This window comes from Drosophila takahashii, chromosome X (genome assembly GCF_030179915.1).
Source record: "Drosophila takahashii strain IR98-3 E-12201 chromosome X, DtakHiC1v2, whole genome shotgun sequence".
Taxonomy (NCBI): Eukaryota; Metazoa; Arthropoda; class Insecta; order Diptera; family Drosophilidae; genus Drosophila; species Drosophila takahashii.
In genome coordinates, this window is record NC_091683.1 from 23,306,198 (window position 1) to 23,323,915 (window position 17,718).

The 17,718-nt window shown below is 36.5% G+C and overlaps 1 protein-coding gene across 4 annotated transcripts; it reads right to left on the minus strand.

Annotated features, from left to right (window-relative positions):
• Positions 1-9: 9 nt before the first annotated feature.
• On the minus strand, positions 10-17,668 carry LOC108062966 (probable serine/threonine-protein kinase nek3). Of its 4 annotated transcripts, XM_017149861.3 has the most exons (6): positions 16,949-17,668; positions 15,820-16,074; positions 3,625-3,834; positions 3,481-3,563; positions 2,372-2,487; positions 10-2,296 (listed from the first exon to the last, which is right to left on the minus strand). In XM_017149861.3, exons 1-6 carry the CDS (start codon positions 17,569-17,571, stop codon positions 2,048-2,050), a joined length of 1,536 nt encoding a protein of 511 aa, XP_017005350.2. In that variant the 5' UTR covers positions 17,572-17,668; the 3' UTR covers positions 10-2,047. The 4 variants fall into 4 exon arrangements, with proteins under 4 accessions (XP_017005350.2, XP_017005351.1, XP_070074478.1 ...); XM_017149862.3 differs by lacking the exons at positions 15,820-16,074; positions 16,949-17,668 and adding an exon at positions 7,878-8,113; XM_070218377.1 differs by lacking the exons at positions 15,820-16,074; positions 16,949-17,668 and adding an exon at positions 4,217-4,380.
• Between the last annotated feature and the right edge of the window lie 50 nt (positions 17,669-17,718).

Here is a 17,718-nt window from a genome sequence, read left to right on the forward strand (position 1 = left end):
ACATCTTGCTTCATTTTTGCTTTCGTTTTTTATTTAGGATTTTTTTATACAATAACTTAACATTTTGTTGGTTTTTTTTATAGGTTTTGCTTTCTTTTTGGAATCGGAAATTTACAATATTAAATATTGATTTTATTGCTGTACTGGCTGCTGTTTCTCCCTTTCTCATTGATTTAGTTTACGGATTTGTTTATCATTTTTATGTTTTTAGCGGATTTTGGAATTTCCCTCTTGTTGATTTGCTTATTTTCAGTTGAAACAATATTGCTATTTCATATATCTGTGTGTATATATATATATATATTTTATTTTTTCATTACGTTTATCAAATGCAGCACATTGATGCTTAGGCTGTAGGTGTGTGTGTTTGTGTTTGAGAGTGTGTGTTAGTGTGTGTGAGTGGGTGTGGCGGTCCATTTCGGTGTTCTCATTACTTTCTTTTGCTATTTGGTTGCTGCTTTTCTCTCCGTGTAAACTTTCTTGTACCTCGCTTTGCTCGATTTACCTGCTTATTATTTTTGCATAATTGTTTTTGCTTTAATTTCTCTGCTTTTGATTTGTGTTCAACTGAGAAAAATACTGAGTGAAAGGGTTGGGAGAAAGTGGGGTTGGTTTTGGGTTGTGTGGAGGGTTGTATTGTGCTTAACTAAGCTGAAAAACGGTGGTTCTTCCTTATTTTTTCTGTTTTTGTCTATGTTCTTTCGCTGGCCTCATTTCTAAGCTTTTGTCTTGGGATTTCGGTTTCTTCAAAGCCCTTCTTCTTTCTAGATTCTAGATTCTCCTCCTCAAAGAACTAAGCCCTCGTTCTACCATTTTCACCCCTTTTCTTCTTCGTTTTCAGCACCGCTGCTTGTCTTTGATCAGCCGCTACATTGGGCCCCAAAAGTCAGCGCACCCGGTTCTCAATCATCTCGGTTCTGATCTCATGTATATAATGATAAAAAATAATTATTTATTATTTAGCCTTAGAAAATTGGGATTTCTTTAATTAGTTTTCTCTACTGTTTCCGGTTTCGGTTCTGATCTCGTTTTTTGCTTTATTGCGTCATACATTTCATCTCCATATATCGTATAGTATATATGCGTATGTGTGTGTGTGTGTTTGTATATGTGTATGTGTATATTTGTTTTAAGGTTTAACATTTAATTTACTTTCATCTGCTTCTTCGTCGTCATCGTCATCATATAAATAAAAATAAATACATTATTCTTTATGTTAAATTTTTTTGTTTTTTTGCATTCTTTTTTTCGATTTTGTATCCATTATGCATGCAAGCAAAACGTTTTTTCGTTTTTATTTTTTTTCTCTTTTTGTTATTTTACTCCTTAAACGTCCCTACATCCTTTTCATTTCATTAAAAAAGCCGCACTAAATTTTACAATTACAAAAAAAATTAAATTCACATATATGCATATAGGTTTTATAATACACATATGCAGGTCGTCGAGTCCACATTACAGAAAAAGGAAAAAAAAAACAGTATTTATGTATATAATAGGGGTGAATTGCAGGTTAGCATCATCATCATCATCGTGGTCGTCAGACTAACAAATATATATATATGTATAAATATATATAAGTGTGTACTTTAGATTTACAATTCAAATTTTGGATTGGATTTTCTCGACTATTGTTTGCTGTGTGAGGCTGGAGGAGCAACAGCTGCTGGGTGTTGCTTCAATTTTGGCTCTCACTGTGGCTGCTGCTGCTACTGCTACTATTTTCCTTGATAATCTTGCTGCTGTTGGTCAGAGAGCTTGGTTTTCTTCTATATGTTCTCCTAGTTTATATCCTTGTTGTGTGTGTGTTTTTATCCGGTTTGTTGTTGTCTCGTCTCGGCCTCCGTTTGCTAAGCTAAGCAAAGCGATTTATGCGGCATGAAAAATATCAACAGCTCGGCTCCATCGTTTATACCCCAAAAAACATTAACATCAAAAAACACGGCTAGCCGGAAAATGCCCGCCCCCTTTTTGCTTTGTTTGTTTGTTTGTTTCTCTTGTTTTGTTTTGTTTGTTCGTCCCCCGTCGTCATCGTGCTTTTCCCCGATTATTGCAGGACGCAGCAGCCCTTCTTCTTGTTCTTCTTCTCGTCGATGACCACATGACTAGCGGACGTCGGTCCCGGAACCACCTGTTTGGACACCTGTCCCAGCGAGGTGACCCCGTTATTTCCGTTTCCGCCGCCACCGCCGCTCAGCTCGGTCGCCGTCGCTGCTGCTTTTCCGGCGCCAGCGTCGGCAGAGGCAGAGGCATGGGAATTTGTACCATTTTGTGCTGTTGCTAGATTCTGCGAGAGCTGCGAAAAAGACATTTAGGGGGATATTGCTATAAATACACATGGCACTTTTACTTTGTGATCCAATAAACTTACGTTCGATTTGGTTACGCTCTCGCCAATCGCCGCTCCGCCGTTGCAATTGTCTTCCGCATGCTGGGCGCTCCCGTTGCCAATTGTACGCTCTTCTGTGGGTGTGATGGGCTTGCCGCCTGAAAGATAGGTTACTAGGTTAGAATGGGATTCAAGCAACTTGGGTTCGAATGGCCTTTTGGTAGATATTATCCCTTTAGAGGCCCTGCCTTAAAATAGGTATGTTTACCATAAATATATCATATGTTATATCATAATCATATATACATATATCATTATTATAAAATCATTTAATCATATTAATAATATTTTTATAAAAGTAAGTTGTAAAGTTGTAAAGTAAGTGCCAGTTGGTATAGCTATATCTAATTTCTAACTAATTATATCCCTAGAAAAAGGTAAGATATTATTTTTAACTTTCCATTGAATATTACAGTAAAGCAGTTGAAGTTTTTATAGGTCAAACTACACTGTTTTTATTGCAGATCCTATAAAATGTATTAGGGCACCCGGTAATTTGTTCTATATCTTGAAGTTCCTAATTTTTAGTGACTTATGGTAGTTCCAATGCTGAAAGTTCTCATATACTGTATGAAACTGACAATATATATCTTGATCTTGAGAATATTAATTGGATTTTATGGAGATTAAAAGCTCTTCATTTAATTATCACATATATTGGCGATTATAACTATGAATAATTATATATATAAATATATGAATGAAATAATTCGGATAACATATGTTTATATATACAAAAAAAAATAAAAATAGAAATATAATTATTTTATTCCAATATTTCAGTGATCCCTTTAAATAATATGAAAATTAAATTATTATGAAAACCCTATTCCAATGGTTAAAAATACCAATTGTATTAATTTAAATTATCATTCATATACGATGGCAAATATGAACTATGAAAAATTCTAAAGGTAATCATATACTTTTTTTTCTCTACGAGTAACGGGTATAAAAATATTTAAGTGATCCCTCTTAATAATATGAAAATTAAATTATTATGACCATAGGTACACAATTCCAATTGTACTCCTTTCTTCCTATCGAGCCCTTAAAAAAGGGCAACCCTAGCAACTATACATCGAACTTACCTCTGATCATGTTGACAATTTCATCAGCCTCCCTGGACAGATCGCCGCCTGGACGAAAGGGATTGTCCCAGCCCGAATCAGTGCTGCAATTAGTCGGTCATTGGATTATTGCTAAATATATATGACATAGATATATTTACACACCTCTGCTGTCGATCGTAGGCCGCTCCCAGGCCGATCACCTGCTGCTGCTGGATCCCCGCCGCCGTCGTGGCCATCGTCGTGTAGTCGAGGAGGTTGCTGTTGTAGTTGTAGCCTCCGTCTAGGGCGTCCAGCAGGTAATCCGCCGGTGGACAGATCTGCTGCGGCTGGCTGCTTTGGTAAATGGAAACGCGCACTATCGAGCGTTCCGATCTGGAAGTGAGCAGAGCAGGCACACAAATCGAATTAGAGAATTGCTATATATATATATATATGTTATACAAATATCTATATATGCAGTGTGTGCAGTCTGTGTGTTTTATCGAGGGGGTGGGTGGTGGGTGGGGAGAGAGCACGAGCACTAAAATCACGCATCGGCGCATGTGACCTTAAAATAGCTGAGCAAGTGCGTCATCTACAGAGGAGCCACCTCAATGTCAATTAAATTAAGTCATTTGCCAATTGGCTTTCAGCTAAATATCTGATTCAATTGATTGAATGTTGTGCGGACCGAACCGCCTAATACAATTTTCTTGATTTTGGAAAGACCAAGTTCAGCTTAAATCGAAATTCGATATGTAAACCACTACTTTACGCCACTATCCTGCGCTTATCGGCATCCGAAATGGCACTCGTATATGTGCCCCTCATCCACGAGTCCTCTGGTATTTCATCGCCCTGTTCCGCCAAATAATCCATAGATGTGTTGTAGTTTTCCATATTATAATGGTTAATATTGTTAGCAACGAAAACGAATTCTGACTTCTGACACTTACACAAGCATCACAGGTCACTGGATCAAACGAATTAAATCGATAGGGGGAAGTGCTGCTCCCGTTTCTGGTGCATTGGGGCATTGGGGGATCTTTGGCGTTACTTGGGGATTAGTTTCCCTTTCGGGAGAAAATCTTGAAACTTATTTGAAACATTTTTGGTGTTCCGAAAATACAATGCGCTATTTAAAGACCATCTTCCAGTTATAAAAACATTTTGGAAACTTATTTTATTCGGAAAATCCATATTTCATCCACTTGTTGACAGCCTTTCAAAACCTTAGGCGTTCCAAATCTTAGGGAATCTTTGGATTTTAAGAGATAAAATAGAAAAACTATAAATAAAAAATAGATAATCTACAGCTTGATAAATCAGCTTAGAAATAAATTAAGTTTTATAGAGCAGTTTGCTAGATGGGTTCCTTTTTTATCTTTATAACTGGTTTATGTCGATGACTTCATTTATTGGCTGGTTGGTGTTGTGCGAAAAGCCTGAGATTTACTGAGCCGAAACGCACTGTATTATCAAAGAATGCGAACTGGCGCTTTGGAATGGGAGATTTAACTTGTAAGATCTCAATCTCCACCATCCAATGGCCCATGGGACATTCACTTCCTACATCTTTCCAGGTTTTTTTTTTATTGTCCCAGAACTTTGAACCCCAGTGGAAAAGCCATTAAAGAAACCTGTCGAAAAAAAATGAGAACCAGAAGAAGTAGCAAAAAATAAACAGCCTACAATCGAATCAGACAACCCGCTCACTATATAAAGACCCCCTCCTCCAACAACTTTTTATCTGTTTACATTTCAAATACACTTCATAACTCAATGTGCTTGTTGTTGTTATTATTTGTTTTTTTTCCTTCTTTTTTTTTGTAGTTGTTGGTGTTGAACATGTGAAGATTACGTCATGTGCCGAAATTGATATGGAAAAAATGATACAGTACACCCTCTGAAGTATGAACAACGTTAGAAATATTTTTATATTATATACAAAAATATTCAATTATTATTGTTTATAAAAGAATTTATTATCATTACTCAAGAAATATGGTTAAAAAAAATTGGTTGTAGGGTGAAAGATTAAACAATAAGATACATTTAAAAATTAAAAACAGGCTTAATATTTATATTTTAATTCTATAAAATCTGTATAGTGAACGCCCTTGACTTCAAGAGTACTCCATATCGAGCGTGGCCTGTAGCAACTGGAACCAGAACAATACTATCAACAAAACACGAGTGTTACAAGCTCGAAAAAACAAGTTTTAGGCAAATACGAAAAAAAAAAACGATTCCAGCTTGTTTTGGCTCAGAGGAACATTATTAAACGTTTTTTCCCCGGGACAAAAAGGTTGTTAAGTAGAAGTAGAAAAAGTTTAAAGATTTACCACTAACTCATAAACGCGACTTCAAGTGCCCAAGTAAATTAAAGAACTGAAAAATATGGGAACAAAAAACTTGTTGCCATTACTATGAAGTAGGAGGTGGAGTGGATGATGGATAATGGATAAAGGAGGGGCGGAGAAGAGAAGAGGCAAAGAGGAGGAGGAACACATGAACTGTAAATGGGAAACAGAAGCAGAAGAGGCAGCATCAGCTGGGGGAAAAGCGAACTCGAAGATGATCGCATTAATTATGCTTGCCACCAACGATCTAAATGGTGCTGTGGCTTTAGCTTTTTTTCTTGGCTACCTAAAAGCATTCATTCGGCAGGTGATTTTGATCAGTTGCCCCTGCTATGCTGACGATATAATGCATTCTGCAAATTTATCTTCCTTAGCCTAATCTTTAAGACTTTCCGTGTGATATGACATTTAACCTACCACTACGAAACAAAAATGTCCCTTTGTTTGTGTTGGAAATAATGCGAAATTTTCATTTACTTTTTGAAATGTTTGATAATAATTATAAATTTGTTTCCGGTATCTTGAACTTCGCCTAAAGAATTTTATTTTGCTAAGAAAATGTGTCAAATCATTGTTTAAGTTGTTATTAATAAAATTTTGAAGTCTATATGATTGTATTATTTTGTGATTGATAAGTCTGTCCCGGAAAAAATGCTTTGAAACTAAAAATAAACTAACGATTGATGATTATTTTTTATGGTAAATTTTCTTTCTGTGTAACAATTAAAGTTAAAGGAATTCCTTATCAGTTTTTGGCGTTTTTTGACATCTGGAACTTTTCAAAACGAAGGTTAGCACATTGAAAAAAAAAAACACTTGAAACATATGTTTATTTTGTCCAGAGTTTTGGCCACGTTTTACCATATTTAAAAGCTAATTTTGGCTTGTTTTTGGTTATTTTGTTTTTGCAACGTATGGATGGCAACACTGTTTGGCGACTGCGACGCCGGCAGCGCAGCAGCTTTTCAATTAGTTTTGGTTTTTTGCTTTTGTATTTTGGGGCACACACGCGAGGGACTACGTCACGGTCGAAGAAGAAGAAATCCCAGAAGTGGGGGAGGGGGTATAAAGTGCGAGAGGGAGAGTGAAAATTAATTTAACAAATTATGCGACCCCACCCGCAAACTCAAGAAAAACACAAAAAATAAAACACACTAACACACACATGAGAAACAAAATAGCGGAAAATTCATTTTTGCACTTGAAAAGCGAAAACAGAGAGAAAGATAGAGAGAGAGAGGAGGGCGGAAGATGCGGAAGAGAGGGCAACTGCAGTGCGGCGTTGAGTTTGATTTGTTTTTATTATAATTTCAAAATATATACACTGGCGCAACCGATGTGTGCATATATTGTATAATGCAAACGGTTTATACATATATAGTATAAATAACAGCGACTAAGGCTAATTTATGTACAAACAAGGTGCTATTTTAACACGCACACACACTGGTGCACATTTATTTTAATTGCGTTTAGCGGTCTACACAGAAAGAAACTATTTCAAATACTGACCTAGTACGAATTCATACATACAATTTAAAATATTCAACTAAATATTACTTGCTGAATTCTGATCGTCCATGATAAAATTAATAATGTTTAAATTATTTAAAATTTGATTTTAAAATTCTAGTAGATCTAATATGTTTTTTTTTCTTCAGTGTAAAAGTGTGAGGGAGAGGAGGCGTTGTCGTTCTCTCACGCCCCCTCTCTCGCCATCTCGCCCTCTCTCTCACTCTCCATCCGTATGTATTATTTTTTGCGATGAACTCACTGCGAGCAGCAACAACAACAATTACAAGTGTACTACTAATGTTTAACTACTTAAGTGTGTGTGAACCAAATAGCAGGAATTACTTTCACATTGTTTTTGCCATTTTGCTATTTAATTCAAGTGCTTTTTTTTGTTTTTCAACCACTTGCACTTGCTTTTTTGACTCTCTTTGCCCGCCCTCTCTCTCTTTCGCTCACGCAGTTAACCGTATTTTTTCCCTCTCTTTCAATAGGCCTTTTTGCACTTTTCTTGGTTTTAAAACTTAATACTTTTCTTTAATTTGTGTGTTTCAAACGCACTTTTAAAAATTCTACGCGCTTTTTTGCACTTGCTCTCTTTGGATCCTTGTTGCGAATAAAAAAAACACACGAAGAGCGGGAAGGAAGTAGCAGCAGCAACGATTGATATTGATGAGCGCGTAATTTTCTTTCGTTTCGGTTTTGTGCTTTTTTTGTGTGAGATGAGCGCTCTTTTTTTGTTTGGAGGCTCTTCGGACTTTTGCGTTGTTGCTGCCTAAACTGAAAAACTGAACTGAAACTGACTGTTTGAGTTTCACGCTGCTGAAAAGTAAAAGATACAAAACACACACACAGACACGCAGGCGTTCACACGCACGAATGTTTGCAGGAGCGAGAAAGAGAGAGAGCGAGAGCGCTAACTCTCTCGCAAACTTTTGCCAGTGCTGCCACCTAGCTGAGCGAGCCGGTGGCGCGCTTTTTGAATGCTAAGTCATTAACCCGTGTTTTATTTTGGTTTCACCAATTTATTGATAACTTCGTCGTTAGGGTCAATATATCATTTACAATCGAACTTTAAATGATCAAAGTTACAAGAATAGTAATAAACAATCAGAAAGATTCGCAGCTCTTCATATAGTTGAATTTATATTTAAAAGTCACAGCAAAACTTATCAGTTTCTATTGCCAAAAAGTAGACAACATTTTGTGGTCACCAGAAGGAAAACTATAATATAAGCGATTCTATTTGAATGTACTCGAAATAAATCTCTTGAGATATCTGAAATACGTCGCAAGTGTTTAACTTTACAACAGAAGACACAAAGAACAATTAACATTCTCTTTAATGAGCTCTTTAATGGCCTCCAGATACACACGTCTATCTTTTGTCATGGTTTTATTGCGATCTATTTTCAGCGAAAGAAAAACATTTCCAAATTTTTCATTTCGCGCATTTCCTGGCTAGAATATTTTCACATTTCGGACAAACAAATGAAAACAAACAGAGCAGCCGGCAATTTGTGCTTTTCTATGGCGATTTTTGGCAGCTGCTGCAGACAAACCTGAAATAACACTGGCCCACATGGCGAAAGTATTTTTTCGCTCGTTATTTTTTGTATAGGAAAAAAATTATTCCGTTAGTTTAATAGTTCTTTTAACTATAAGACGATATACATATAGAATAATATAAATAAGTGGATTCAATTATTATTTTGTTACTTGCGGTTCTTGGACTTTTTAAAATAAATAAAAGAAAAAAGGGAACTTAAGATTTGGAATTTTATAAATATTTTAAAATAAATGTTCAATATTGCAGAGATAATTCCATTACTATATTATTTGAATCTTTCAATAATTTAAGAGATATGGAAGTTCAATATTGAAAATCATCATGCACAAAATAGAAAAAAAAATCGTTTTTTCCCATTTTTTTACTTTAATGGTGTGCAAATGTCCCGAGCGACAATATGGAAGTGCCCATATCTTTCCTAGATGCATCACTATGGACGGCAGTCCATGTAGTGACGAAGCGCACCAGGAGAGTGTGCGAAGGCGACTACTATATATACACGAAGAAATGAAAATCTACTGTGATGGTCCGATCATAATGAATGATACACCTTTCGAAAGGTATTACGAAAACTAACAGGATTGCATACCAAGACTCTAAGAAAATCAATTGGCTTGGGAGAGAGAGCGGTGAAAGTGAAAAAGTGAAAATTTCAAAATTTGGAGCTGTTGGGGCCGGTGGCGATAAATGCCCCCTCGCAATGTTTTAGTTGTATTCCTTTTGAAAATACCCGTCGAATGAGGGGTCATTTGTCGAAATCCGACGCTCCGTTCAAAAGTTATAGCAAAAATAAGATTTTCTTCGTCTTCCCAAAATGAAAATTTAATTCTGTTTGTCAGTTTGTCAGTTTGTCAGTTTGTCAGTTTGTCCAAAACATGTTTTTTATGTTTTGAAAATTTGATATGACGTTCATCACATCGATATAAAAAACTTTTCTTCTACCACTTTTGGAAAAACTCGCTAGTTTAGCGGGAAAACAGCTATAAATAGCTAAAATTCGGAAAGCCATAACTTCTATACTACTAAAGCTACAGACTTGTGCTGCATCTCGTTTGAAAGGTATTTTTAAATGCTATAAACGCCTTCTATATGCAATTTGTGTAAATGTAATAGTTAAAAAAATATGAACAAAAGACAATTTTTTACAACTTTTTTTTTAGCTTTTTTTTATTTTTCTCAAAAACGCTGCACGCTGCAATAGAAAATGCCTGTAAAGGGAAAAAGGCTGGAATAGTTTGCTAGGGCGGGCCGAATGAGAAAATATTAGAAAGTCTATTTAATGACGAGTGTAATAATTTTTCGTCACAAATGTTGATATCAGAACTTTTGTATGTTGAAGGTGCGATCGTCACTAGTTTTTTACCTCGTTAAGAGGTGTTTTTATTTGATCTAGAAAAACGGAATAACTTTATGTTTTGAAAAGCGTCCTTGTTGGCGAGTGTGATTTTGTGATTTACGTATTTGCTGGCATCTTTTGTTGTAACGGCGCAGATAAAATGCGCAATAAGCAGAATGCGAGAACGCCGCGCATTTGTAATGGCAAAAACGGGAAAACAAACAAAACGTAAACCCAAATGCGCCACATCTGGCAACGTTGCCAAAGCCAACAAACATGACATCACTTTTTTGCGCACTCACCAAAGTAACAAGAGAGCGTAAGCGTAAGCTCGCTCTCCTGCTGCTGCTCCCGCTCTCTCTCACTTGTTATACACAAGCAACGGACCGAAAATAAAATAATAACAAAAAAAGCAATGAGAGAGCACGAGGGAAACACGGAAAAACATAAACACGTAACCACACACACATAAAGGTGAAAACGGGGAAGCTGCTGGAAATGGAAATAGCGGTGGAAGGGGAGGGGGGCTAAAGAACGGCACAAAAGGTGGGGGGCTGATTAAAACAGGGTTGCCACAGCCACACAGAGATGCTCAAAATCGGGGTCCCCAACTATTGTTGTCAAAAAAAGAAGAAATATAACAACGAAAAAATAGGGACAGAACAAAAATCAAGAAAAACCACGGCACACAAACCACAAACACATTCACACCTGTGGTCAGCCGAATAGCACACTATGAAAAATATATATCCGCACATTCAACAGTTATTGTGCGAAATTCAAAATAAAATGAAATACTTCACATTTTCTAAATAATTTTAAACATTTGTGTACACAAAGAAAAAAATGTTGATGAAGTGATAGAGCGTCAGTATTTTCCATGTCAAATTCAAATCTATATTCGATTATCACATTTTTCTGTCTGTATATTGTACCGCAGAAATATCTCACGGTTTACTATTTAGCACCAAGATACTTTGGGTTAGCGAAGTTAATTTGCACTGCAATTAACTACGAAAAATCATGAACTAATTTATAAGCATTTAACAATCTGTTTTAACAGCCTATATTGTAAAATAATTTGGAGTATTTTAGACAAATCAAAAACAAAGTTTTTTATTTATACCTACAATAATATCCATTTTCCCCTTGGCAATATATTTTTGACCACCACCGTGCGGCCACACGTAAATAGGTAATAGGGCTAATGCACAGTGGGAAATACAAATGCGATCCAATTTGAATATGACAGCATTACTGGGGCTAAATATAGAATTTACTACTCCCGATTAATTCGCCTCCTGATTTACGCTCCGCTTTGCCACACAATATTTTTGGGCATTAAGTGATTCGAAATTATTTGGTATTGCCGGGCAGTGATAAGTCCACCAATAATTGATAACGATTCGCCGCGAAGATGGATGATGACGTTCATAGCGAAAAATATAGAAATTGCGGCAATTTCTTGCCCATTTGCCCATGGGAATTTGTTGAGAGCATTATAGTTTTTACGGGTTATTATAAATCTAGTATACATGAACATTTAAAGATCCCGTAGAATGTTCGAGCTTGGGAACACAAATCTTTGCCCTTTCCCCATTTCCGTTACAATTTCAAACAAAACTAATACACAATTGGCATAGTTCCCAATGAAATTGACAGTATTCAAATTGACATACTAAAATAAATAGAGAAATTTTTCCGACAAATATATGTATAATGCTTTCGTGTACAAAAATGAAATTAAAAGTAAACATCACAAATACTTTCAAGTTTAAAAACAAAATATTTGGAATTTAGATACTTTTTTTAAAACATTCTTGAAATTTTTGGGTTAGATGAAAATTATTTGAAAAGTTATTAGTTAGTTATTATTTTTTCCTAGGCTAACACAATTTCTTTTGTGCAATCGACGGAATGCAAATGACAAATGCCGACATTTTTTATTCAATAAATCGAACAAAACGAAACGAAACCAGATTGTTCATTAATCTTTGTCTGGGCATATGTATTCACTGCATACCTTGTGGCCTCATAATCGGAATATCTATTGTTCTAGCTCATTTTTTGTTTAGCCTAAAAGTTAATAATAATTTCCACTGTTCCGCTGCACAGAAGCGGCAACAACAATTACACACGCACTGCTGGCCAGCGGCACAATTACCGTTGCTGGCATTACAACAATGTGACAATGGGCCTGTCCCGTCTGCCTATGGTAATAATTATGACTATGAATGTGATTATGATTATGACTGGGACTGCGGCTGAGACGATGACGATGATGATGATGATGATGAGCAGCACGCTGTATGCATGTCAAGTGTGCCGTGGGTACCGGAAAATCAATTGACTGAGTGACAGGCGGACAGTTCGGGATGTACTTTCACAATGGCTATAGATATAAGCAAGGCCCACCGGCCGATCGAATTACTAAAAAAAAATATATAAGAGAAAAAAAACGGAATCATGTCGAGGTCAGCTGTTCAATCAGCCTCCTTTCGTTGGTTCTACAGAGAGAAAAAGGTGAGACAAGATTCATTTGACATTCGTGTTCAACTAAGATATTTAAATTTCTGCACATGAAACGGTCACACCGACCCTAATTTAAAAAAGTAGCAAGAACATGCTTATACAGTCATAAATGTTCCGCCTACAATTTTCATATTAATTTTCAAAACAGCCAACAAATGAACCATTTTTTAAATGATTGTTTTTTTGTTGAACGGTCACACTGCATTCAAACTTCTGATCATTTATATGGAACAGTATTGTATTTTTCCCGTGTAACTGGATAATCGATTAGAAGAATGAACAGCCCCAAGATTGCCGGTTTTTCCATTCTTCACTCTGAGTTCTCTTCCCTTGTTCTGTCTTTCTTTTCTTTGCGACTCTGACTAACTGTAAAGAAAGAAAGTTCTACAGCAAGTGGCGAGCTCAAAGCTGATGACATCACGCTCCACCGGCAAATTAATGCTCCCCACATATTGTACAATAAAAAAAAAGAAACACGCATGTGGAGAGACTGGCGATGGCGAACAAAAAGGTCACAACATGTGTTAAGTCTAATCTCTCCGAAAATGGAATATGCCACCTAGACGAAAGACAAGAAGACAGAGTAAAACAAATTGTCAGCAAATTTGATTTGATGCCCGTTTGACAGCAGTCACAAAAAAAAGAAAAGAAACCTTCCAAAAATGACTAGTCAGCTGGTGCTATATTTCAAATGCTAAAAAATAATAATACCAAATAACAATTACACTTCAAAGACTAGTTCTGGAAAATAGTTTCTTTCTTTTTAAGCATTAAACTAAAGTAGGTCCAAAGGCCTGTTGTCTAATTGACTTTTGGAAATTTTTTACAATTTTTAAAGTAACCTATTATATTTAAAATGTAACTAAAATAATATTAATAAGAACAAATGATCGAATTGCACCCGGTAATGATGAATTCGATTAATTTGGGCGTAGGCTATCGCGTTCGTTGCAGCTCTATCACAGTAATCGATTGTCAAGCTCTGTGTGTTATCGTCGACTAGACTTCCAACTAGAACAAATTTAAAGCGCTCGATTCGAATTTCGTGGGTGCGGCACATCCATTAGATACGCGTGTTCAGATACAGATACACAAAATGCAGCCGAAAAAGATGTGGGTCAACAACCACCGAATGAAGTTGACCCACTTATATATATTGCTTTAAAATGCACATACACACACACGCACACTGGCGCGCACATGGTCATTATGTAATAAAAACGATGACGATGTTTAACGGTATTCCAGTTAGAACGACTGCAGCGCCGGCGCATTAAAAACTCCAATTGGAGTTCCCTCTTCGGTGGTGGGAAATGCGAAAAGAAGCAGAAGCAGTGAAGAGAGGAGGAAAAACCCAAACAAACAAGCCCATCCTCCAATTGGACTGATAACAGGGCTCAGAAGGCAGAGGAAACAAAAGGAAGAGAGAGGACAAACAAAAATACAGTGGCAGCTCGCCAATTGGAATCCTTTTTGGCGGTTTTTTAAGGGATTCATTTCACTACATGTGAATCAAAGTAATTATTTTATTTTTTCAATTGAAAAATATTTTAAACTTATTTAAAATCAAAATATGTTTAAAAAAACCAAAAAATATTTTATGGATATTAAGATTATCTAAATCTAAATAAAATGTATGTGCTTATGTATTAAACCCCTATATCATTCACTTGTTAACCCAACTGAGCTTATCCCCTTCTCGTAATTGTTTTCAATTATTTGAACGAAGATATCGTTAACAATTTTTAATGCGCGAAAAGAACCAAGAAACATTTAATGAGCCGCTTCTCACGCAACAAGAAACAAAGTTGCAATGTCTTTTTAATTGTTTCCGCTATTATTTGGCTTTACGATTTAATTCAAGGTATATATGTACATATGTATACCCTTCTCCGATTGGCAATAAAAACCCTGATGTCCATCAGCTGAATGACCACTGTACTTGGGGTTAAAGCAAGCAAAGTTTGTAAACCAAACTGCTGACGGTGAGCGGTAATTATCGATTCAAAAATTTGTGTGTCTCAAGCTTCCTGCCTTTGGGGGAGGTTGTGGGTTACAAAAAAGCGCGGGGTTTACGGGGCTTACGGGTTTTAGGGTTGGGTGATGAGCACCACAGAGTTCATCGCTTGCTATTTGGGTTGATGGAAAATGGGGGAAAACACAGCTGCATTTTTGCTCAAAGGCTTTGGCTTAGGCTTGGGCTTGGGAAAAGAGATCAGTTATGGATTGGCCCAAAAAGTCGGGCCAACTAACTACGAATCAGAAGAGCGAAACAAAAGTGAAAGCTGCCAAAAAGTCATTAGACGGATGTTTTAATGAGGTAAAAGTAGGCCCAATTCGGGGCACACACAATCGCACAATCACAAAAGCCCTTCAACAAATTGTTACACATGATTACAACATTTAGCCAGGAACCTTTGGAGAACATGTATTATTAATTAGGGATTTAGCCATAAATTCCAATAACTTTTCTAAAAAAAATTAAGACCTTAAATTCTTATTTCTTGTTCGCTTGAAAAATATTTTACAAGTGCACTTTAGGGATTTCTATGTACATACTCGTATGATTAGCTTTTTAAAGATAACTGATAAGTGCTTTCCACGAATTTATTTATATAAATTTTGAAGTAAGATAAAGAGGATTAAATTATTTTTAAAGCCTTTATTTGAATACCTGTATAATTTATCTCTTAAGAATATACTTCCTAATATGTTGAAAAATTCGTCATTTGTCACATTTTTAAGCATGAAACCCTATTTTGTATTTAGAGAACCACATCTGTATTTGGTTATGCTATTGTGTATCTAATTGGTCAGAGTAAATTAGTTGGTCATTTGTTAAAAGATTTGGCTTTATGAAAGCAGGTCTTTGTTAGATTCTAGAGAAAGAGATCCCTATATGGTTTATACTTTATAGGTATTTATATTTTCTATAATGCCAATTTTAGTAAAACTAGTTCCCAATATATTATAGCGTATAATAGTTCTAACATAAATTTCACAATTTTCTCGGTATAAACTACCTCTATTTTGGCTAGTTATATTACGAAAAGCGATCTACTTACTCCTCCTGCACCTCAATGCCGCTGTCATCCATGTTCCCCTTGGCATAGTCTCCACTGTAGCCGCCGGGTAGCGGCAGATTCGACGGCAGCGTCGACGCCAGCTGCGGCTGACCAGCGGCGGCAGCGGCGGATTCGGCGGCCGAATCTGCTGCGGCATCGAACCCAAACGTGGACTCCATGTGCTCCGACAGCGGCGTCGGCGTCTCGAAGACGAGCGTCTCCACCATCGAACCCTTCGAGGACCCAAAAGAGACGCTGCGGAAATGAGAAGATCTAAGGTCAAATGGTTGCGCTTAAAGGTTCGATTCCCTAACTCAAGATATTTTTGAATTTTGTAGGTTTTTTAAATTGGTTAGCCTTATATCATTTTCTTTGAACTGAATAAATAATATAATTTATGTGTCTGAGTATTTAAGATTTAAATGCAAAAAATTTAAATGCAAAAATTAGTCAAAACACTGATTTTCAAAAGGGGAACTCTACAATAAACCAAAATTCTAAACTAATTCTGTTTCCCCTTGGATAAATAATCGAAAAGTAATCCTTTTTAATACCCTTCAAGAAATTTAGCCCAAGTTTAAACCGTTCAATCAACTTGCGTTAAAGTGATAATCAAGATACCTTGCTAAAGGTATTATTTTTTTGAAATATGAGTTTGCCACGTTTTTTTATACCTAACGTGTTTTGCTATGAAGAGATATTATGGAAGTTAAGATATTGAAGAATCTGCAAATTATTTTACAGCATAATTGTCAAACCTAAAGTCGTGTTAAAAATGCGAACTCTATTAAAGTTGTCAATTAATCATATTGAGATTATTTAAGAATAACAGGAATTTTAGGCATTTGTAAAAGGCTTCCGGACTAAAAAATATCAACGTTATAAAAAGATGCATTTTACAGCATAAATTCGCATACTTTAAATATTTTAGATGCAATATTATCTGTAACAATTAAAACTTATAGGCTTCCGTTTTTGAATTACTATATGCAAAATCGAATGGATCTGCATATATATTATATTATAATATACTAATAGATTTATAAATATAATATTAGCTTTATAAATATAACAATTAATATATTATATAGTAATTTATTATATTTTCAATGAATATTTAGGTTTTTACCGTTTGAGGCCGACGCTTTTGGTGCCCAGTTTGCTCAGTTTGCCGGGTTTCTTTTGGGGGCGTGGGAATTTATCGCTCAGATCGCTGGACAAATCCTCTTCATCAGCTGTTGTTGTTGTTGTTGTTGCTGGTTCGATATCCCCAGCTGTTGCTGTTGTTGTTTCTGCCGCTGCTGTTGCTTCCGCCGCATTGTTGTTGTTGCTACTGCTGCTGCTGGCCTCGTTGTTTTTGCATTTGCTGTTATTTTTATTATTCTTATTATTAGCCATGTTTTTAGCACTGACCACAAGCAAGGCGTTATTGTTGTTGTTCGCAATGTTGTTGTTTTGTTGCGTCGTCGCCGATGTTGTTGTTGTGTGCACCAGTGGCAGCGACGTCGGCGGCGGCAGCGACAGCGGCAGAGGCGGCGACTGCGGCGCAACAACAACAATCTCTTCGCTTAGCAAGAGCGTTCGCTCATCGCAGTCGCCAGCGGCGGCAGCGACGTCGGCAGCGGCAGCGACGCCGGCAGAGCCATTTGACAGCATTGCGGTTGCAGAAAAACGATTCGATTTCGATTTCGCGGCTAACGGGGCATTTCGAGGGGGCGGCGGCGGCGTGGTGGGCGGGGCCAGGGCCAGCATAGGTAAGTGTATGGGTGCACCCACACGCGCACACACAAACAATCGCACTTAATTAAATCGGAATTTGTGTGTGCGAAAAAAAAAAACAAAACAAAAAAGTAACACAAACACACAAATTTATATATCTATTTTTTTTAACACATTAAC